The 23,138-nt window shown below is 38.7% G+C and overlaps 1 protein-coding gene across 1 annotated transcript; it reads right to left on the minus strand.

Moving 5' to 3' along the window:
• Positions 1-1,183: 1,183 nt before the first annotated feature.
• On the minus strand, positions 1,184-3,622 carry LOC143856643 (RING-H2 finger protein ATL13-like). Its single transcript, XM_077366909.1, has one exon. The coding sequence runs from the start codon at positions 2,910-2,912 to the stop codon at positions 1,452-1,454; it is 1,461 nt and encodes a 486-aa protein (XP_077223024.1). The 5' UTR covers positions 2,913-3,622; the 3' UTR covers positions 1,184-1,451.
• Positions 3,623-23,138: the final 19,516 nt, after the last annotated feature.

Below are 23,138 nucleotides of genomic sequence, written 5' to 3' on the forward strand. Positions count from 1 at the left end.
TTCCTTCCTTCTAAGCTCTTCCCCCCTAAGAGATTAGGCATTAACGCCAAAAATTAGGCATTAGCCTTATCCTAGATGCTAGACGCTTGTTGTGCCATTCAGATTAATTCCTTGGTCTACAAGCATTAATTAATTTATTTAGAAGTTTAGATTAGTCATAGATAAGGGATTCATTTGATTGAATAAACTTCATAGACACACTAATTCTAACTTTTTTAAAAGTCTAAATATATACAACATAGGTAGGACCTGGGCATTCCGATGAACGGTCCGATTTAAAATTTATTGTGAACCAAACACTGGAAGTATGAACTGAAGAACATTCCAAATAGGATTCGACCAATGAAGGATCCAAATAGATTATTATTATTTTTTTTACCATTTTTTCTAAAGGATTCATTTAGCCGACCCCAACTAGTTTGGGACAAAGGTTTTGTTGAGTTGAGTTGACTTGAGTATCCGAATGGATCGTCACCAAACATGTAGGTTTGAACCGAATTGGATCCATAACACCCCTATCTGTGACCCACCAGCTTAAAACAGTGGAAAGAAAAAACCCACAATACTACAGATGTTTATTTTAATTTTGAAATATATGTGGATCCATCCATATCATCTAATAAATTGTAATCATAGGTTAAAAACCAAAACAATGTAAAGATTTTCATTGGCTTACCTTTTTTTCTTTTTCATTTTTTATAACCATTTGCTTTCCTTTTTCAGTGTTGCAAGTCCAAATCATGAACCTATTAGCAGCCACATGAAACTGACTCAAGGTTCATGAGAAGGGAAAAGAACCCAGATAGAGGAGATAAAAAAAACATTTGAAAATTCGAATTTGAAAGAACAATTTAATCATCAGACCGTGTATTGGATATTTCTTTCCTTCTCTTAACTCCTCTGCTGTTTACCTAAAAATATAAGAGCATGTAATCAAACAATTCGAAAATGAAAAAAGACCCACAAAGAGAAATTAAAGAGTGGAAAGGATAAGTAGTGAACATTTGAATTTGCAAAGAAATGATGAATCTGAGATAAAAAGTGAACATTTGAATTTACAAGGAAATGATGAATTTTCCTTATCTACATTTTTGCAGCAAACAGAAAGATCTGTACAAGGGATTTTTCATAAAGAATGGTTCAAAAGTTGTAAGCAATCACTGCACAGATCCAAGAGCGCGTATAATCTAACCATTCCATGATTCAAGAAAGGAAAATAATAAACATACAACAACATATGAAGAGTAAACATTCGACTGAAAACAAAACAAAAATCTGTCTTCCACATAAAACACTCTTTGTGAAACATACAATTTTCAACCAAATGAAAAGATTTATATTGGATTTCCTTTCTTCTCTCTTTTCTTTTTCTTTTTTTTCTTTCATCCTCTTCTACTGTATCCTTCAAAATTCAGAAATCCAAGAGTGTCTGATCCTACCAACTCCAAGATTCAGATATGGGATGTTGATGATGAATGAACCACCTTGTTCTGTCTACCCACAAGCCAAAATAATGTTCTTTTTGCAAATGAATGTGGATTAATCTGAGACTCCATGATATTAGAGCTACCAGCCTCCTCATCCAAACCCAATTCTCTTCTTTGATTCTCCCAACTTGGTACATTAACTTCAGAAATAGTCCTCTTACTGCCCTTTATCTTCAACTTTTGATCATCAGCTCCTAATCGATGCAATGGCAATCGGAATGAGAAAGCCCGCCTCGAACAATCGTCCATTGACGCATTCTCCTTCTTTGTCTGAAGCCAAATCTTCGAAACAGAAAAGCTCTCTATTTTGCTTCTGCCAATATCAGCTGTAGTACTGATACTACTAATACTACTATCCCCATGAATCTCAGAACTTCTAAGAGCCTCAAAATCCTTAAACCCTTCTCTATTGGAATGACAATCACATTCAGACATTGCTTGCCTGTGGCCTGGTTGTAAGGGCAGAGAAGGTTTCTTACTTGATTGTTTTTTAACTGATGGTTTTATCGCTACTTGCAATAGAGAGGTATCATCTAAAACATACTCAAAAGAACCCATGGAGAAACACCTCCTCCCATCAACATTACTATTACCACTACTACCTTCACTTCCACCAACAACTACATCAACATTCCTAAACTTCCCAAGCTTGACAGGAACAACTTTTGCGTCCGAAATTGCCGAAATCGCGTCCTCTTTAGCAACGATTTCGCATGATTTTTGAGAAATATCAGTAAAAGTAGACCCAAATTCATTTTCCCCATGAAAACCCACATGGGCCCCTGTTTCAATATCTGTTGTATTAACAACAGCTTCTCTGTCTGAAATAATCTCCCTAGAGCTCTCACTCCCAGCCTCAAGAACAAGAACAATAGAGCAATTATTGTTTGGGGAGAAATCTGGGAGCAAACTACCCCTACAAATTGGGCAAGTGGAGTGTGACAAAAGCCAAGTATCTATGCATTCTAAATGAAAGGCATGGCTACATTTGGGCAGTAATCTTAGCTTGTCATCTGCCTCAAATTCACATAAACAAATAGCACAATCAAATGGGTTTTTCAATCCTATTATGGCCTTGTAGAGAAAAACAGGGAGGGTGTCTATGAAGGATTGATCAACCCCAGAGTCATGTAGATGGAATAGCTGTTGTAATTGCCCTTGTAAAGCAGTCACATTTTCCAAATCCTCAGGATCTCTATTTGAGGGTTTCAAGAGAAATCTAACAAGGAGGTGGAGCAAACCTGATATAAAAAAGATAACTGCTAGGATTATAATGATGAGCAAAATACTTGGGCTGATTTTGTTCACCAAGTTGGAATAATTAGCTGATAGATTTGAGGGAGGAGGTGAGGGTAAAGCAACAAATGGTTGTGGAAATGGAGAAAGGGAGCCTTTTTGTTTGATTTCAAACAAAACCCAATACATTTTTGCTAAGCAAACATAAAAAGGAACTCACCAGATATGCAGGTTTGGATCTGGTTCAACTCCTCTCCAAAAACCCATCTCCCTCTACAGAAACCAAACCCCGCAAAAAAAAAAGAAAAAAACACAGAAAGCTTTTAAGCTTTTAAGCATGTGGTGAGGCCTAATTAGCAGGCCATTGATAAAGATGGGATATTTTCTTTACTGCAAAAAGGAGACGTAAGAAGGAAAAACAAGTCAATGAGAGAGAGAAGGAGAGCGAGGAGAGACAGATGGGTTAAATGGAGAATTAAATGCAATGGCAGAGGGTAAGAGAATTCAAAACAACAGAGCAAAAGGTAATAAATCCTGAGCAGAGTAAATAAATGATAAAGAACTTGATACTAATAAAAACCCATAAAACAACTACTCATGCTTACTTAATAAAAGAGAAATTAAACAACCCAATACCACTCTTTTAAATCCAAAGCACTTGTTGACTTTCTAAAACCATTTGCATCAATTACACTGCCCCATTGAATTCCCCATCTAACCAAGCTAGAAAATCGATACAATTCATTTTTTTCCTTACTTACCATGAAGTAGTACTATTTTCTCTGTTGATAGTGGTGTTCTACTACTCTGAATAAAATAAAACAAAATTGGGAGAGGAGTCAAAAGATAGCTAGAGAGAGAGGAAGAGATAAAGAGAGGTTGGGGTATGTGTTGCTTAGGATACGGTGTATTGACATTGGAAAAAGGCAGACAGTTAATATGAGGTGTGTGGGGTTTTATGGTTTTATCACTTTTCGTGCCGCCAAAAGGGGAGCCATGGACTGAAACCAAAAAGGTCTGATTTTTTAGTGGCCTGGTTGAACTTGTGTGATGGGGAATATGATGTGTGGTCGTAGATAAATGTCGATTTGGGTAGGCCCACATAATTTTTTTGGCTACAGCTAGGGGGCTTGGTTCGGTTATAACTGAACCGAATAGACCGAATTTTGATAACCGAAATTATTTCGGTTATCAAATTTCGATAGCCAAAACCGAACCGAAATTTTCAAAAACGGAACCGAAACTAAACCGATTAAAAATTTGGTTATTCGGTTATAACCGAATAACACAGAATAGTGGGAAAAAAAGGAAGAAAAGCAAAATCTCAGTTTGGATCGGAGGGCTAGGATCATCCTATCGAAATGAGTTTTTGAGCACAATCTAATTAAGTTGTGATTAATCAAATGGACGGTTTTGATCATCCTACTAAATGCCCACATAACACTTGTTTTTGGAAAAATAATTGTTTTTATCCATAATTTCAATTAATCAGTTAACCGAATTTTTTTTTGAGATAACCGAACCCGAATAGCCGAATTTCCAAAAAAAAATAACTGAAACCGAACCGAAAAGGAAAAAAACCTAACCGAACCGACCAAACCAATTTGGTTCGGTTCGGTTATTTGGTTATAACCGAATAATGAACACCCCTAGCTACAATCAACATCTTAGCAATCAAGGGTTTTACTAGTGCTTCCTTTTGGCTGCGTAAGTGAATATGAAAGTATATTTCTTCCTTGCTACAATAGAAATAGAGTTAGGATAAACTTATTCTAATCATTCATGGAGATGATTGTGTTGGAGAGGACCTTAGTTGGGTACATGATGTTTACACAAAGTATAGGGATTTTTTCACCTGCGGGTCAGTGTTGGGGTTCCACGCAAAAGCAAATTTCCCACATATGAAAAGTAAAGTGACATGGAATGTCTTATAAGGACTCGGGCACCCTCGCCTTAACAACTAGCTTTTAAAGTTAAGTTCTACTCAGGTCCCAACAATTGATATTAGAGCCTGGGTGGGGTTACCTGAGTGTACCCTCGAGGATGGAGAAGATTCCTTGAGGAAGATCTCGATACCCCCGGCGTACCCTTGAGGACAGAGAAAATCCCTTAGGAAGATTTCGTAGTTCCCGCATTGCTTCAGCATGGAGGGAGGGATTGTTGGGGGTTTCATGCGAAAGCAAAGGATCCCACATCAAAAAAGTAAAGCGATGTGGAAAATGATTTAGTGATCAAGAGTAAGACCAATGGGGGAGCCCAACAATGAGAATATGCCATGTGTGAAAAAAATAAATCTAATTTTTGTTGATTTCCCTAAACCTATGGGCTGGCTTAGGCCACTTGTGATGTTGTGGCGAGAACCCATTTGTCTGGTCCCCCTAGTTGGTCTTACACTTGGCCTCCCTAGCATTACTCTTTTCAAAGCTAGGAGTTTAAACCTGAAAATAGTGAAAGGGAAATGATAAATTGCCCCTTTTCTTTACATGAGACAACCAGCTTCAGTGTACGTAGCAATCAGGCCCATTAAATCCTTCCCACGTGAGAGGTAGCGGTCATAGATGTGCTGCAGTCATAGATCCACTGGAGCTGGCTGTCCCAAGTTAAAAAAAGGGGGCGGATATATCACTTCCCTCGTGAAAACTACATTGTTTTTATGTCTTATCAGCTGATATTTAAATGTTAAAAAGAAAGTCACTTCTATGCTCCTCCCCAAAGGACATTGAGCCCCACTTCTACCTCATTTAGTGTTCTAACCTGTTAATTCGAACAATAGTGCCCACCGGATGATTTTGATGATCCCAGGCCCTTGATTCATAAGCCTTGATCAAGCCGCATTTAGGATTCCACCATCGTTCAGTGGCTTTTTGCATAGTGGTTTAGAATTAGAATCCTAATCTCAGTGATCTGCTAGGCAATTTTGCGGAAAGCCATTTGGGGGCTCACTTTTGCAGGAGAGAACAACCACACAAGCTCACTTTTACGCATATCTTGTCTGATTTATTTAATTCATCTGAGGTCACTGCTCTCTCCTGCAAAAGTGAGCTGACAAATGGCTCTCCGCAAAGCATCCTAACAACCCTCTCACAGTCTCACTATCTCTAATAAGCCGTGCATTCCACCACACGTTTATGACCATTTTTAGCATAGCAGAAATGGCAAAGATAAAGAAATGAAGAACATGTCATCAACCTTAAGAATTTCTTGAATCATTAAGAAAAATATGGTAACTAATTCAATTCATTAGAACAATAGTGATTTTGTTTTCAGTTACAATTATATATACGAGTGACAGACTCTCAAAGCCTCAAAATTGGCCAAAAATCATCTCCATAGATTGATCCTAACCCTCCGATCTATAGAGGGTTAGGATCAACCCTCTAACATTCAGATCGGCGGGTATAGAGGGTTAGGATCAACCCTCTAACATTCAGATCGGCGGGTTAGGATAAATCTATGGAGATGATTTTTGGAGCACAACCTATTTAGGCTATGGCCCATCTAATGGACGGTTTGGATCATCCTATGGTTCCGGCCATACCATACTCTGAATAAAGTGAGGAGTGCCCTCATCAAAATACAGTAGTGCTGATACCATTTCCCTAAATATAAGTATAAAATATCTCTATTTACTAGTTTTTCACAATGACTCGACACTCGATACTCGAATTCAGTATAGCAAGAGTGACCCTTGTAGAGCTCCTCAAGACAATTTCATTGATATATAATAAGCAATGATCCAATGGTCAGAATAAATTAAAAATTATGGCCATTTGAAGTTTTGACCTTTTCTTCTTTTGATCCTTAGAAGCTCTTTTTTTTTTTTCCCTTCTTTTCTTCTCTTCAGAACTTAGAACGTTGTTCAATGTAAATTTATAACACATGTTATGTCAATAATGCTTTCAGGGAAACATTGATAAAGTAAGAAACAAAACCCAACTTTCTTGAAGTGGTTGGTCACGTTTGTGACTATTTTCCCTGGCCAACGCAGTCCAAGAGCTTCCACTTGAAGCAAAGATTACAAAGTAAAAGATACAGCCTAGAACTAAGACCATCAGGCCTATATTATATGAGAGGATCTATCACACAACTACTCCATATACCTACCTAAACCACTTTTGTCTCATGCAAGTAAAATATGTCACAAGTTTGAATCTGAACAACAATGTGCAAAAAGATTAAGAAAGGGAGACTAATCCTCCTTGAAAGGTTAAATGTGATTCGTTGGTTGAAAGGTGAGGTGGCTCCTCTGTGGAGATTTCTTCCCATTTTTTATGAGATTGAGAACCTAACTGCGGAGTCCGCTATCGGCTTTCAGCATGTTAGAAGATCGGCAGATGATAAGGGGGATTCGCTAGCTAAGCGTGGTGTTTTCGGTGGTTCTATTAAAGGAGGGGTTTTCTTTGTACTTCATTCTTTTTGTATATATGGGTGGTCGATCTCGGCCTCCTTTTATTTTGCTATGATATATATTTATTGCCATTTCAAAAAAAAAAAAAAAATCCTCCTTGAAAAGTTGAGATTAGTTTTGAATAAAGAAATATAATATGAATTGACATTTGTATCTCATCGCTCAAATCTCAACCTAGACTGCTTTAATTCAGTTAGGGTTGGTGCCTCCATGTAGAAAAAGGGGCTGCTTCAACAGAATACAATGGGGTCTTGTCTGTGGGATTATAATATATCAAGAAAATAGAAAAACATAGTCTCATGCATTTTAAACACCATAGAAATGATTGATGCAACGGGAGTAGATATTTTTTTGGAGTTTTTGCAAAAGAAGTCTTCTGCAAAAATAGTCTTCTAGTTTGAAAATTTGCAAATAGTCTTCACATTCGAGTGAGTTTTGCAAGTCCCGGCATCCCAACAATTTGTGACCAAAGTACCCTTAGTACATTTTCTTTTGGGAAATGATTTCAGCGCCACAATGTTTTGATAAACATGCGCTCCACTTGTTTGTTGTGTAGCATTTAAAGGGCTTTAAGAGCTTTTGAGAACCCTAATATCCTTTAAATACTACACGACAAACAAGTGGAGCCAAGTGGAGCGCATGTTTATCAAAACATTGTGGCGTTGAAATCATTTCCCTTTCTTTTTGACATAAAAGACCCAACTATCATTGTATGTGAAAAGACAAAAAATTACCTTGTAAAAAACCCAAAATACCCATGATGCTCAATGATATGTTTTGAATCAAGGGTGTGGGAATATCATTTCTGTATAGACTAGCATTCTTGGCCCATGCCATGCATGGGTGCAAAAAAATGGGCCACACCCCATCAAAACATGAGTTGTAAAATGGTGGGCCCCACCTTGTAGATGGACTCGGTTGGAGATCATGCGACCTACCCCATCAAAACATGAGGTGAAACGGTGGGTCCTGCTCGATGCATGGGTTTGAGTTGAGTTGTTGGGCCCATCCAATCAAAACATATCACAGAGCATCATGGGTATTTTGGTCTTTTTACAATGTATTTTCATCTACAATGGTATTTTGTTCATAAATTGATGGGTATTTTGCTCATAAATTGATGGCATGTCTCTGTTTTCGGGTAACCCTATTTTGTGAAGGAACTTGATAAAGGAGGGAGAGAGAGAGAACTCAAGCAGGTAAACTAGTTTTTCAGTGATCGACATCATCAATTTTTTATCAACTCGGTGAGCTGTCAAAGGAGTTAAATGATATGATAACTCCCAAGGTAAAATTAAGTTGAAATGGGGGCAAGTCCATGATGACTCGATGAGTTTTTAAACAGTTTTACGAAGCCCAATCAATTACAGTTGCGTTATTCTTGTGCTGAAGCAACAAAAGGACCTTCCTAACTCGGAGAAAAACCATGAAGATTTTATCTAACCTGTTACGGCTATAGTCCTAAGTGGGAGCCTGCTAGGTATGGGACTAGGTGGAACCTAGCCTGATACGGGACAAGTCCAAATGTTTGGTACTTAACCAATAGGCCCAAAGCCCCACCGCTAATGGAATGCATTACGCTAGGCCTTTTAAACCTGTCTCATACCCAGGGGTGGAGGCACATATAGGATGAGGGGGCCATGACCCCCTATTGAATTGCAAAACCCCTTATATGGGGCATAGATGTACATACATGCTTAGCTAGTTTAGTGGCCACGCCCCCCTCCCCATCCCCCGCCCCACACACACACAAAATTATAAATTCCTAGCTCCGCCCCTGCTCATACCAGTCTGGGTCCCACCTAATCTCATTCCTAGCCTAGGCAGCCTCCACTCAGGATGGTAACATAATCTCAATCATCTACTAAGTTTCAGTTGCATCAATCTCACAATGCTGTAAGGTGTCACTATTCACATCGAAATGTCTACTATCTGTTAGACAAAGACAACACTCACATTGACCTTGGTCTTCTATGCAATTGACTCGGGTTTTCCATTTGCCCTTCTGTTAAAGATTTTTCAAAATCAAGTGTTTTTGGTCAAAACAATTTTTGGAAAATATTTTCTTTAAGTGTGTTTTGGAAAAAGAAAAACTTTTCTTTGAAAATAGTTACTTTTTGCAAGAGAAAGAGAATAGTGTAATGTAGTTGAAACGATAGTCCCAAATCGGATGAGAGAAAAGAAAGAGAAGGGCTTATAAAGCATTACACTTTTCTATTACTTGTTTGATTGCACATTGGGTTGAACCCATGGTTGGACCCGCGGGACGGTGCAACGCAGCGTTCGCGCACGCGCACGCGCGGCGTGGGCAATGGGCTATAGGGCGCATAGTGGCGCTTTATTGGCGCTTTTTTTATGCGCACTTTGCACTTCGCACGCCGCATCGTAGCGAGGAGCGATTGGAGCCTTTAATTTTTCCAGATCTGATCTGGACCGTTGGATCTAGACGATTGTGGATCGGTCTAGTGGGTGGGCCGAATAGTTCAAGGGCCCATCAAGCCCAAGCCCAGTGTCGAATAGTTCGATTGGGTTGGGCTTTGATTCGAGCACAACGGTCGGCCCAGCGGGCCCAGTGCTCCAACGGTCAGTGGGTGCGATCCATTGGGTTGTGTCCCTTCCCAACGGTCAAGGATCTAAGGGGTGCGATCTGTACCATAGATGGATCATCTAACGGTTAGATGGGAGGACGGGAATTTAAATATCCCAACAGACTCTCTAGGATTGATCTGGTTCGTTGAATCGCGTATGGGCGCGATCTAACGGCCAGAATTCAAACCGATCTGGAAAGACTCTATACAGGGGTGCTTTTCACACTGAAAAGACACCAGAGGCTCTATAAAAGTTGCAGAACCCAACAATTTCAAAGTACAATCGAATTTACCCATTTCTGGATAAATTCTTAAGACTTCTAGTGCATTATACTCTCTTTCTTGCTCCCACCAAAATTCGTTTTACTAAACTATTTTCTTATTGTTTATCTAATTACTGTTATACTGCAGTAACAGAAATTAGACTGATTCTCTCAGGCTTGTAAGATTCTAAGGGCATTTCGGATTTGACTCCGCTTGTGCATAGCGTCGTCAAATTAGTAGGACATTCCTACTGGCTTTATTGTATCTTGGAGGCAGTTCGCGGATCCCCTTTGCACACTTCTAGTGGGGGCGAAATCTGTCTTAAGGAAAGCGATTTCGCGCCTTGAAGCAAACTGGTTACTGCTTTTTCTTTCCAACAGATACAGAATTATTTCTCTAACAATCTTAAGACAGATTTTCTCTTTGCTTCAATGGCGTTGTACTCAATCCGTCAAATGTCCCAAGACTTTGTCAAACTTGAGCGATTTGACAAAGGGAATTTCAAGCGATGGCAGAAGAAGTTGCACTTCATCCTTACGTCGCTCAAAGTAGTTCGAGTTCTCACATCCCCAAGGCCGACAACAGTTGAAAATGAGACATTAGCGCAGGCTCGTGCAAGAATGAAATGGGAACAAGATGATTACATCTGCAAAGGGCACATCCTCAATGCTATGTCGGATACTTTGTTCGACATATATCAGGGAATGGGATCGGCAAGTGAGATTTGGAACGCACTCGAAGCGAAGTACATGGCGGAGGATGCTAGCAGCAAAAAATTCTCTGTGAGTCGTTTCCTGAATTATCGCATGGTAGATGATAGACCTGTTATTGATCAACTGCATGAAATCCAACACATGGTGAGTCAAATTCATTTGCAAGGCATTTTATTTGATGATTCCTTTATAATTCCGTCGATTATTGACAAACTTCCGCCAAGTGGAAAAGAATTTAGAAAAAGTCTTAAACACAAGAAAGATGAGATTTCTCTTGATGACTTGGCTCTATGCCTCAGGATTGAGGAAGAGTCAAGGATTAGAGATCATAAAGATGATCATGAGAATTCTTCCTCTAAGATACACTTGGTGGAAAATGTCAATAAACCAAACCAACAAGGGAAAGGCAATCGGAAGAGAAACAAACACCCTGACAAGAAGAATAATAAGAATAAGAAAAGGAAGGGTGCTTGTTTCAATTGTGGCAAACCAGGCCACTACAAGAGTGAATGTCGACTTCTTAAAGATAAGAAGTCGGGAACACCAACAGACAACAACAAGTTTGTGGCCATGATTTCAGAAGCAAATATTCTTGAAGATGGCAATGATTGGTGGATTGACTCGGGTGCGACGAGGCATGTCTGCAAAGACAAGAATCTGTTTTCGACCTATGAAACGGTTGAAGATGGAAGTGTCCTTTACATGGGCAATTCGTCGACGGCAGAAGTCAAAGGAAGAGGCAAAGTAGAACTGGAATTTACATCCGGCAAGCGCCTCACTCTTACCGATGTCTTTCATGTACCTGAAGTGCGAAAGAATTTAGTTTCTGGAAGCATTCTTAACAAGAATGGCTTCAAGCTCGTATTTGAATCTGACAAATTCATTCTTTCTAAGGGGGGTACCTTTGTTGGAAAGGGATATATGTATGAAGGGATGTTTAAACTCAATATCAATAAAGTGAATGTCTTTGCTTATGTTGTTGACTCTTTATCTTTATGGCATAATCGTTTAGGACATGTTAATACTATGAAAATGCATGATATGGTTAAGTTAGATTTAATTCCAAAATGTGAAATTGATTTAGTAGATAAATGCAAAATATGTATGCAAACTAAATTAATAACTAAACCATTTCCCTCAGTAGATAGAACTTCTAATCTATTAGACCTTGTACATAGCGATGTATGCGATATACATAGTGTTCCTACCAAGGGAGGTAAAAAGTATTTTGTTACTTTTATAGATGATTTTACTAAATTTTGCTATGTATATTTACTTAGTCATAAAGATGAAGTGTTGGAAAAGTTTAAGGTTTATAAAACAGAAGTAGAAAACCAATGTGAAACATGCATTAAATGCCTTAGTTCTGATAGGGGTGGTGAATACCATTTCCCTCTTTTCTGTGAATCAATGGGCATAGTTCATGAAACCTCTGCCCCTTATACACCACAGCAAAATGGTGTAGCAGAAAGAAAAAATAGAACTTTAACTGAAATGGTTAATGCTATGCTTGTTAATTCTGGTTTGAATAAAAGTTTTTGGGGTGAAGCATTACTTACTGCTTGTTACATATTGAATAGGGTACCAAGTAAAAAGAATAATGTAACCCCTTATGAGCTTTGGAAGAAAAGAAAACCAAACTTGAATTATCTTAAAGTTTGGGGTTGTAGAGCCATTGTTAAAGTTCCTAAACCTAAATTAAGAAAATTAGGTGAGAAGGGTATAGAGTGTATTTTTTTAGGATATGCTAGCCATAGTAAGGCATATAGGTTTCTAGTTATAGAACCTAATGATTTTCTACAAATTAATACAATAATTGAATCTAGAGATGCCTTCTTCTATGAGAATAGGTTCACTTCAATTCCAAAAGAAGTTCAGCCTAGTAATACTGTGGAACTTTCTTTAGAACCACAAACAAAAGATGGTGAACCTAGTGAAATAAGAAGAAGTAAAAGAGATAGAAGTGAAAAGAGTTTTGGTCCTGACTTTGTTACTTACCTAGTAGAAGGGACAAGAGAAAAACTCAAATCTTCTATAATGTTAGATTTAAATGTAGAAAGTGACCCTCAAACCTATACGGAAGCCATAAAGTCACAGGATGTCGCTTTTTAGAAAGAAGCAATTAATGACGAAATGGATTCTATTATGGGTAATAAGACTTGGTATTTAGTTGATCTACCACCTGGATCTAAACCTATTGGGTGTAAGTGGATCTTCAAAAAGAAGATCAAAGTAGATGGAACTATAGAAAAGTTTAAAGCTAGGTTAGTTGCCAAAGGGTTTACTCAAAAACCCGGAATTGATTATTTTGATACATATGCTCCCGTTGCTAGGATTTCTACCATTAGAGTCTTGATTGCTCTTGCTTCCATATACAAACTTCACATCCACCAAATGGATGTTAAAACAGCATTCTTAAATGGTGAACTTGATGAAGAAGTGTATATGGAACAACCTGAAGGTTTCATTTTACCTGGTCAAGAGCATAAAGTCTGTAAATTAGTCAAATCTTTATATGGCCTAAAGCAAGCTCCTAAGCAATGGCATGAAAGATTTGATAAGGTGTTAGTCTCTAATGGTTATAGAATTCATGAGTCAGATAAATGTGTATATAGTAACTTTAAAGGTGGTAGTGGTGTTATTATATGTTTATATGTTGATGATATGTTAATATTTAGTACAGATTTTGAATGTATTCAAAGTACTAAATTATTTTTATCTCAAAACTTTGATATGAAAGATATGGGTGAAGCACATGTGATCTTGGGTATAAGAATCATAAGACATAACAGTAGTTTGATTCTAACCCAGTCACATTATATTGAAAAAGTTCTTAAAAAGTTTAATCATTTTGATTGTTCACCTGCTTCAACTCCTTTTGATCCTAGTGGGAAGTTATATCTTAATTCTGGAAGGACTATATCTCAACTAGGGTATGCTAGTGTGATTGGTAGCCTTATGTATGCTATGACCTGTACTAGGCCAGACATAGCATTTGCTGTGGGTAAACTTAGTAGGTTTACCAGTAATCCAAATTTCTCTCATTGGAATGCAGTCTATAGAGTATTAAAATATTTAAAGAAAACTATAGACTATGGTTTATGTTATGGTGGGTATCCAACTGTAATAGAAGGATACACTGACGCTAGTTGGATAACTGAGCGTATAGATCATACATCAACCAGTGGGTGGATTTTCACCCTTGGTGGGGGAGCAGTCTCCTGGGCCTCTAAGAAACAAACATGCATTTCAACATCCACAATGGAAGCAGAGTTTATAGCTCTGGCAGCATGTTGTAAAGAGGCGGAATGGCTTCGGAATTTGTTATTGGAAATTCCGTTATGGCCTAATCCTATGCCATCGATTTATGTCCACTGTGATAGTCAGGCCACACTATCAAGGGCATATAATCATGTTTATAATGGTAAGTCCAGGCATATAGGACTTAGACACAGTACTGTGAGAGAGTTACTTACTAATGGAGTAGTAACTATTGATTTTGTGAGATCAAGCCAAAATTTGGCCGATCCATTTACTAAAGCTCTTGCGAGAGATATGGTGTGTAAAACATCATTAGGGATGGGGTTAAAGCCATTACCAAATAGTCACCAATGATGGAACCTCGACTCAACACTTGAATAAATATCAAGTCTTGAGTTCAATGAGTCAAAGTACATCATATGGAGTGATTGCAAGCACTATAATATATATTATATTTCCATCCCAAGGTAAAGTGCTTGGTACCTGTAATGTATAAAAGGGAAAGGCTGAGCATTTGAGCTCTTAATAGACTTATAACAAAGTGTTGGAGTGTTATAGTTACAGGGGCACTCTTGATAAGTCTACCTATGTGAGTGTGGGAGTGGTGCCGCTTCCTATGAGACCTGGCTAGTTTCTAGAGCACTCATGAAACCAAGATATAGACACAAGGCCAATTCATGTGTCGGTTTTTTAGAAATTGCCTAAAGAGATAAATTCTTATGTGTGAGATGTGTCCGGTTAACCAAATAGAATCGCTAGTTCAAAGACATGTCTACTATGCAATTCTGGTTAACTTTGATGTGTTTTCACTAAGTAAATGTTCAAATCGAAAGATACCTTTATTTATGCATAAAAATTCCAAGCCTGATGAGAAAATCTTTTTTTGATTTTGAAAATGGTGGGGGATTGTTAAAGATTTTTCAAAATCAAGTGTTTTTGGTCAAAACAATTTTTGGAAAATATTTTCTTTAAGTGTGTTTTGGAAAAAGAAAAACTTTTCTTTGGAAATAGTTGCTTTTTGCAAGAGAAAGAGAAGAGTGTAATGTAGTTGAAAAGATAGTCCCAAATCGGATGAGAGAAAAGAAAGAGAAGGGCTTATAAAGCATTACACTTTTCTATTACTTGTTTGATTGCACATTGGGTTGAACCCATGGTTGGACCCGCGGGACGGTGCAACGCACCGTTCGCTCACACGCACGTGCACACGCACGCGCGGCGTGGGCAATGGGCTATAGGGCGCATAGTGGCGCTTTTTTTATGCGCACTTTGCACTTCGCACGCCGCATCGTAGTGAGGAGCGATTGGAGCCTTTAATTTTTCCAGATCTGATCTGGACCGTTGGATCTAGACGATTGTGGATCGGTCTAGTGGGTAGGCCGAATAGTTCAAGGGCCCATCAAGCCCAAGCCCAGTGTCGAATAGTTCGATTGGGTTGGGCTTTGATTCGAGCACAACGGTCGGCCCAGCGGGCCCAGTGCTCCAACGGTCAGTGGGTGCGATCCATTGGGTTGTGTCCCTTCCCAACGGTCAAGGATCTAAGGGGTGTGATATGTACCATAGATGGATCATCTAACGGTTAGATGGGAGGACGGGAATTTAAATATCCCAACAGACTCTCTAGGATTGATCTGGTTCGTTGAATCGCGTATGGGCGCGATCTAACGGCCAAAATTCAAACCGATCTGGAAAGACTCTATACAGGGGTGCTTTTCACACTGAAAAGACACCAGAGGCTCTATAAAAGTTGCAGAACCCAACCATTTCAAAGTACAATCGAATTTACCCATTTCTGGATAAATTCTTAAGACTTCTAGTGCATTATACTCTCTTTCTTGCTCCCACCAAAATTCGTTTTACTAAATTATTTTCTTATTTTTTATCTAATTACTGTTATACTGCAGTAACAGAAATTAGACTGATTCTCTCAGGCTTGTAAGATTCTAAGGGCATTTCGGATATGACTCCGCTTGTGCATAGCGTCGTCAAATTAGTAGGACATTCCTACTGGCTTCATTGTATCTTGGAGGCAGTTCGCGGATCCCCTTTGCACACTTCTAGTGGGGGCGAAATCTGTTTTAAGGAAAGCGATTTCGCGCCTTGAAGCAAACTGGTTACTGCTTTTTCTTTCCAACAGATACAGAATTATTTCTCTAACACCTTCTTGGCTCCTTGTGAAATTAGAAGACTGTTCCACTGGCATGTGGGCCGTGGTGTGTATCTTTCATGTTAGTCTTGCCTTCCATGGGAATTAGCATGTTGGGGCCATTTATTACAGTATGTAATTGCAATTTCTCCTTTTGTACAAACAACATTTCTATATATCGTGAAGTTTTAAAGTGTTTTGTTAGGTTTAAGCCTTCTACAGACAACTATCTATTTTGGGGAATGAAGCCAGTTTGCTCTAATAAATAGGTCTTTGAAGCATTTTTTTGTTGAAGTATGAATATTAAATAACACCAACTCTAACAGCTTAAGCTTTAGGGGTAATTGGTTGTTTCACATGATATCAAAGCTATGGCCTAACGGTAGGCCCTGGGTTCAAAACCCAACAACACCACACGTGAGGGATTGTTTTCAGAGATGACTATGTAGAATAATAGATCATTGATTCCTAATCACTAAAGTGTGCTTAAATAAGCACTTATGGATAAATACGAAAGAGATAATGATCAGATGAAGAAGATCATCATAATCCTAATCAAGCTACCTAGCTAATCCAACCCAACTACCTAATCCAGTCAGATCTCATATGATATGATATTCTCTAACATGCCCCCTCAATTGTATGTGGATTGAAAAATCGACATACATTTGATATGACAATAAAAATTTCGAATTCTCTAACATGCCCCCTCAACTGTTTGTGGATTGAAAAATTGACATACGTTTGATATGACAATAAAAATTTCCAATTAAACTTCCCAAATTTACTGAAGATGTCGACGATGGTTTCTGTCTGTTGCCGACTGACTTATGCTGGTTGCCAAAGATGATGTCGCTTGGAAGATGAGCCTTAATAGGATTGATATATGGTACTCTAGTTTCGATGGGTGAGTTTTCATGGACCGATTTTAGATATCGATCTTTAAAGATTGATCGGTTTTAGATACCGAGCTTTACGAAAATGAGTTGCAATGGACTAAGCCTCAATGGGAAAATCATCATATCACGGGTCGGCCTTTGATGCCGATCCTCATGGAATTAGAGACTACTCTCTTAGGCACGTATCTTAAGGAATTGAGGTACCTCAACTGAGTCAAGCTCCTGTTTCAGTCACACACCTCAAAGAGGTACCTTAATTGAAATGGTTGTTGAGAAAATAGAAAAAGAAATTAGAATTTGAAAGGACGATTGCAATAGAAAGAAAACATAAAATAGAGGAGCGATAATTAGCAATTAAGAATAATGACGGCAATTATAAGTAACCTCGGGATAATTAAGCGTAACAGCTAATAATATGACACTAGGTTTTTTAGGTGGGCTGCAAATATCAAATTTTGTTCGTAGATAATTGGATAAAGATGAAATGGGTGTAAACAACAATTTGGAGGTAGACGGTTGGATAAAGATAGGAAGGGGTCAATGGAAGTGCTAAATGAAAGGTGGTGGACATATCAAATCTGGGCCCTATGGAATCTAGAAATGACGGAGAAAGAGTGTAAAATTCAAAGATAAGGAACCTTGCTCACTAACAAATGTCTTTTTCGTTTTATTTGATAACAAAGCAAAACCTTTATTTCTTTCCTTGCAGAGCCTCTTTTCTTTTTCCTTTGTTTGAATACAATATTTCTCTCCGATCAAGGAACCTTGCTCTCCAGATAAAAAACTCTCGCATTGTCCTCAGCTACAACATTGTAGCGGTGACAGATTCATAGCATGTTGTGCATGATTTCTACAAGGGTTTGGTAACGCAGGGGCGAAGTGGCGGATTGATGCTTTGATACCAAATAATGCAGGGGTGATACGGCGGATTGATGCTCTGATACCAAATAACGCAGGGGCGTATAGCGGAAGCGAAAGCTTTGGTAATTAAAGAATCAATAATTAAATTCAATAAGCTCAAGAATCGTGGTGGTTGTTACGTTCTTGAATAAGTTAATAATAGGATGCAAGAAAGAGATTAAAAGCAAGATGGAAGGCAAGACGAGAACATGTTGGGTGGTCTCGGGTAAGAGGGAAGGTGGACTTTTGGTTAAAGTTGGGAAAGGGTTTGATGGGCTATTTTATAGGGAGTATGGTTGGGTTTAGAAAGGTAATGAAGGGTGGTAATCTGCTATAGTTTAGGACTGACTTTGGTCATGAAACGAAGCTGAAATTAAAGACGCAAGGTGGCAGTTTTGTAATGCACCAAAGGACTGAGTTTTGGGTTCCTAATAGCTGAAACAAACGATGGATTTAAGAGGCTATGACCAGCTGGAAAGATGGGCAGAATATTGGCTATTATGCATGATAAAACGAGAGCAGCTGATGGTTCTTTTGGGTTAGAATTTCCGGCAGACGGAACTTCAATCGGTGGGACAATCTAGGCAAGCAGCAGGTGGCTTGCTAGGAGACTCGGGACCGGGCTAGTTTGAGAAGATCTTCTTCAACAAAACTGAATTTCTATATATTAATCAAAATCTGAATTTTCATTCCACATATTCAATATTTATAGAGGATTTTGCCTCTTTGAATTACAATAGATTTGAAATACAATAGAAAACATCTGAGGTTTAAAAGCTAAGAAATCTCTATCATAAAAAGTAGCTAAAAGTATCCATATCTCCTAAAAATTCTACACCATTCACACGTTTATAGACTTAGAGAAAAGCAACCCTTCTACGAAACTTATCCTATTAAAACTCCTATAATCTCTCAAACACCTAAAAAAAAAAACTCAAAATTCCTAAAATTATTCTAGATATACACACCCAACTCTAAATAAAATTAAATAAAGCAAAACCACCTAAAAAGGACTCTTCAAACGTAGTAATCAATATGGACCGTAAATTTGGACGCTATCTTATATTTTCTGATCTGACCGTTGATCAAGGTTCTGACGATCTTGACCGTTGATCTTTGTCATCGGGTGAGATGCACCTGCATCATTTGGCAATAGTGGTTGTGGCCGGTTTTGCTTCTAGGCATGGTGACGAGGGCAAGCATGGGCATTAGACTCCGCGGGAGCCTGAGATGGCACTTGAGACGTGGTGTAGTGGAGGGAAACCCCTCTCCGTTTTCCTTGACTTTGACAATGGAGTGTCAATGGCATAAGAGAGGGGTTCGAGGAGATAGAAATTGGACTGTTAGTGTTGGTAGGGACCGAGTGAAGGTGGGTATCCTTTCAGCTAGGCGGATGGCTACTTTGGCTAGATCGTTGTCCGTCATAAAATGTCGTAGTGGAAGTTGTGCTCAGGGCTAGGTAGATTGGATCGACTGCTATAATACCATAATAAGAACATAGATTCTACTAATTTCGGTTGATCTTCATTAATCACTAAAGTGTGCTTAAATAAGCACTTACAGATAAACAAGAAAGAGATAATGATAATATGAAGAAGATCATCATAATCCTAATCAAGCTACCTAGCTAATCCAACCCAACTACCTTATCTAGTAAGATTTCATGCGATCTGATATTCTCTAACATAGAAAGTCACTTTTACAATCAAAGGCAAAAGGAAATTTTGAGAGAGAGAGAGAGAGAGAGAGAGAGAGAGAGAGAGAGAGAGAGAGAGTTTGAAGTGTAGCCAGTAAATGGGTTAGTAAATAGGGAGGGAATGTGGGAAAAAAGAGTTAGGAATGTAGATGGAGGACAATTTGAGGTATGACCTATCCAGAGTTGGGCCCAATAGATGAATTTGGTCACACCATAAACATGTGGGTCCCAACTTTACTTTTGCCTGGTAATATTTTTTCCGATTTTGTTTCTTTCTGTGTAAAACAAATATTTTGCCCATTTTTTCACTTAAAAATGGGCGATGATTTTTCACCCCCCTTAGGATGATGCACCCCCTTGTTAACGTGATTTGACGTCAAAAAGTGTTAAAGTTGCCCACAATTCACGTTAAAAGGGGGTGCATCATCCTGGGGGGGGGATCATTTCCCTTAAAAATGTGCGTAAATATTTTTTTTACATTTATTTTATGTCAAAGTTTTTTGTACACAAATTTTACGTTAAAAGAAACAGAGCTTTATGTAGGTTTCATAGAACATATCACATTTTAATTAATAAATATATTATGGGACTAGAAAGAAATGCTCGAGTCTTTAAAGGATATGCCAAGAGCTCCTCTTTCCTTTATTTCAAAGTGATAGCACTAACGATTTCCTGGATAAAGATTCTCCCTTGTTTCATGTTTGTGTCTATTTTTGACCAATGAAATGGATGAAAGGAGATATGTTTTAGCTCAGAGCAAGATCCCATGATATTGCAGGATTGGGAGCCGCATATCCCAGGTCATTTAAAACTTAATTTCGACGGCTCTAGTATGGGAAACCCATGACTTGCAGATATTTGGGGTGTTTAATAGACGACAAGGGGTCAGTGAGATGAGCTTTTGCAGATCCCATAGGGGTCACATATTCTACCAAGGCAGAGGTGCGTGTAGTCCAATTGGGCATAAAGCTATTGGTGAGAGTCCATGGAGAAAGTAGTGCTGGAAGGGAACTCTCTTAATGTGATTCGATTGCTTAGGAGTATCCACCCATATCCGTGGAGATTTGCACAATTCTTTGATCAGATTCAAGATGAGTGGGAGTATCGAGTGTTAAGTTCCAGCATGATATTGCCGATAGGCTAGCTAAAGAAGAGGTTTCTAAGGCGGATATGGAGATGTTTGGTTTTCTTCGTGCTTGGCACTTAACTTTTTTGCCTTTGTTGTCCCGCTGGGGTCTATAGTTTCTTTTATTGTCTCCCTTGTCCGTTTCTCTTTTTCTATCTTTGTACCGACCATCTCGGTCCCTTCTCTTTTCTTTCTTAATGAAATCTGCTGTTTTTTAAAAAAGGGAAAGGATTTCAGCACACACATGTTTGGATACCAGACGATCATGTTTCTTGTCTTTTATATTTAAAGAGCTGTAAAAGGGTTTTTACTGTCCCCAAGAAGCTCTTATGTGACAATTAAATGCTAAAAGACAAGATACATCAGCGCATGTAGCAAAAGATAGTTGTACAGAAATCATTTCCCTTAAAAAATATATATTATGGGATTTTCTAGGCAATTTCACAAACTAACTTTAGCTAGGAGCCTCTTTTTCTTGCTCCTCGACAATCATGTTCGACTTGCATGTGTTAAGCATATAGCTAGCGTTTGTTTTGGGCCAGGATCAAACTCTTTTTGTGAGTATGGGGTTTGGAATTGAAATAGACTTTGAAAATTCATCTGAGGTGGCTGTTCTATGCTACAAAAGTGAGCTGCGAAGTGGGCTAGCAAATCCCATATATTATTATTCATTTGAAAATTGGGGTTTAACGCGACGAGAATTTCATATAGTGGTAGTGTTTGGTGGCATGACAAGAAGCATAAGAAGAAAATATATTTTCTCATCTTCCCCAAATATCCAATACTTCATGAAGGAGACACATCTAGTCTATTTAATTACCTGATATTGAGAGCTCTAAATGAAGATTCTCTTTGCCTCTTCTGTGTGCTCCATAACAAGAACTCCAATTATAACCGATTAGCATATTTTCCACTGATGAAACCACACAAATGTATGAAAAGTGTTTTAACATATTTTAATGTTTAATCATTGAAAGCATATGCTTCTTAGTTTTGGCAATGATCATATTTTACATGTTGGTCATCTTAGTGTATATTATCAAAAATCACAACTGAATGCAAATATCGATGATATCTTAAGCTATGTTGATCAGACAGTCAATGCTCTGAGATCCACTCGATCTGACCACAGAAGATGCTCCAGTCCACTACCAGACGTCGATTACTTGAAGGATCTTCCAATTTAGCCAAACCAGGATACTAGGATCTATGAAATATTAAGCTTGCCTTAGTAGATCATGGACCAACCATGGAAACCCTAATTTTTTTTCTTTCTCCTTACGTGTCTTGCTCTGATAAAGCGAAGACACAGTTATTTAGATTGAGATGAGAGCTAGGTCTGCCAATGCAACACACTCTTTCTCATTATGGACCCTTAATGGGATTAGCCCTACTTAGCTAAAAGCCTTAGTTAGAAACCAGTAATGCTAGATTAATTAATAGTGAATGTGGGCCACATTAAGAGAGAGACATCATTAGGTTAATGATAACTATAACTGATAATGGCAGGATTGGGCATGTAGCTCAATGGTTGAGACTTTGCATGAGAGAACAGTCCTTGCTCTCAAGAATAATATAGCCAAGAGAACTTTAATGGCTATTGATGTCAATTGTGATTGTGACTCGCGAGTATGGGAATTATCACTATTCTCGAGCTGATGTAAGAACAATAAACCATCGTTTCAAAACTCACGACTCTGGACCATAACTTGGCAGAGGCAAAAGGGAGTGGCCCACCAGGATGACTAGGATATTTGATCGTACTATTTATGTAGTTAGCCTACTCGACGGACGGTGCAGATGGGAAGAAAAAAAAGAAATCTTTTTCCAATTGGACGTACCCAATTCCAGTCTAGGGATGCAACTCGGGTCAGGCCAACCCTAACCCAACTCGAGATAGCATCCCCTCAACTCTAACCGACCCAGAGGATGGTCAAACCTAACCCAACCCGCCTCCAAATCGGGTCAGGTTGGGTTGGGGTTCATCTAGGGCCAAATAGAAAAATACAAGAAAAAAGAAGCATAATCTTAGAAAATCATGAGAAAATTAGTGGACGGAGGTCGGGTTCGGGTTGGGTCAGGTTTCCAAGGTCTCAACCCAAACCCAACCCGGAATTAAATCAGGTTGGCTTTTCCCAACCCTAGCCCCAAGTTGCACCCCTTTGTTATTTCCAGACTACTGAATTACCCGAATGCCCCTTCATTGTATGTAAACTGTAAGGGCATTTTTGTCAATCAAACTACCAAAATATACCCTCCCATGTATATAAACGGAAAAAAGGAGTGAGGGAGAGCCTGGTTTTAATGGCGCTTCACACCTCCTCCGTACAAAGCCTTGTCCCTCCTTTCCTTTCAATTCCTGATCACTCCACCTCTCGGAATTTCATTCCCATCCCAATTTACCCCTCCGTCCCAAA

This window comes from Tasmannia lanceolata, unplaced genomic scaffold (genome assembly GCF_043159265.1).
Source record: "Tasmannia lanceolata isolate RefF3 unplaced genomic scaffold, GAP_Taslan_0.1 ptg000023l, whole genome shotgun sequence".
Taxonomy (NCBI): Eukaryota; Viridiplantae; Streptophyta; class Magnoliopsida; order Canellales; family Winteraceae; genus Tasmannia; species Tasmannia lanceolata.

Bases quoted from the DNA above. Each gene is read 5' to 3' on its own strand.
- LOC143856643 (XM_077366909.1), bottom strand. From the start codon at position 2,912: ATGTATTGGGTTTTGTTTGAAATCAAACAAAAAGGCTCCCTTTCTCCA.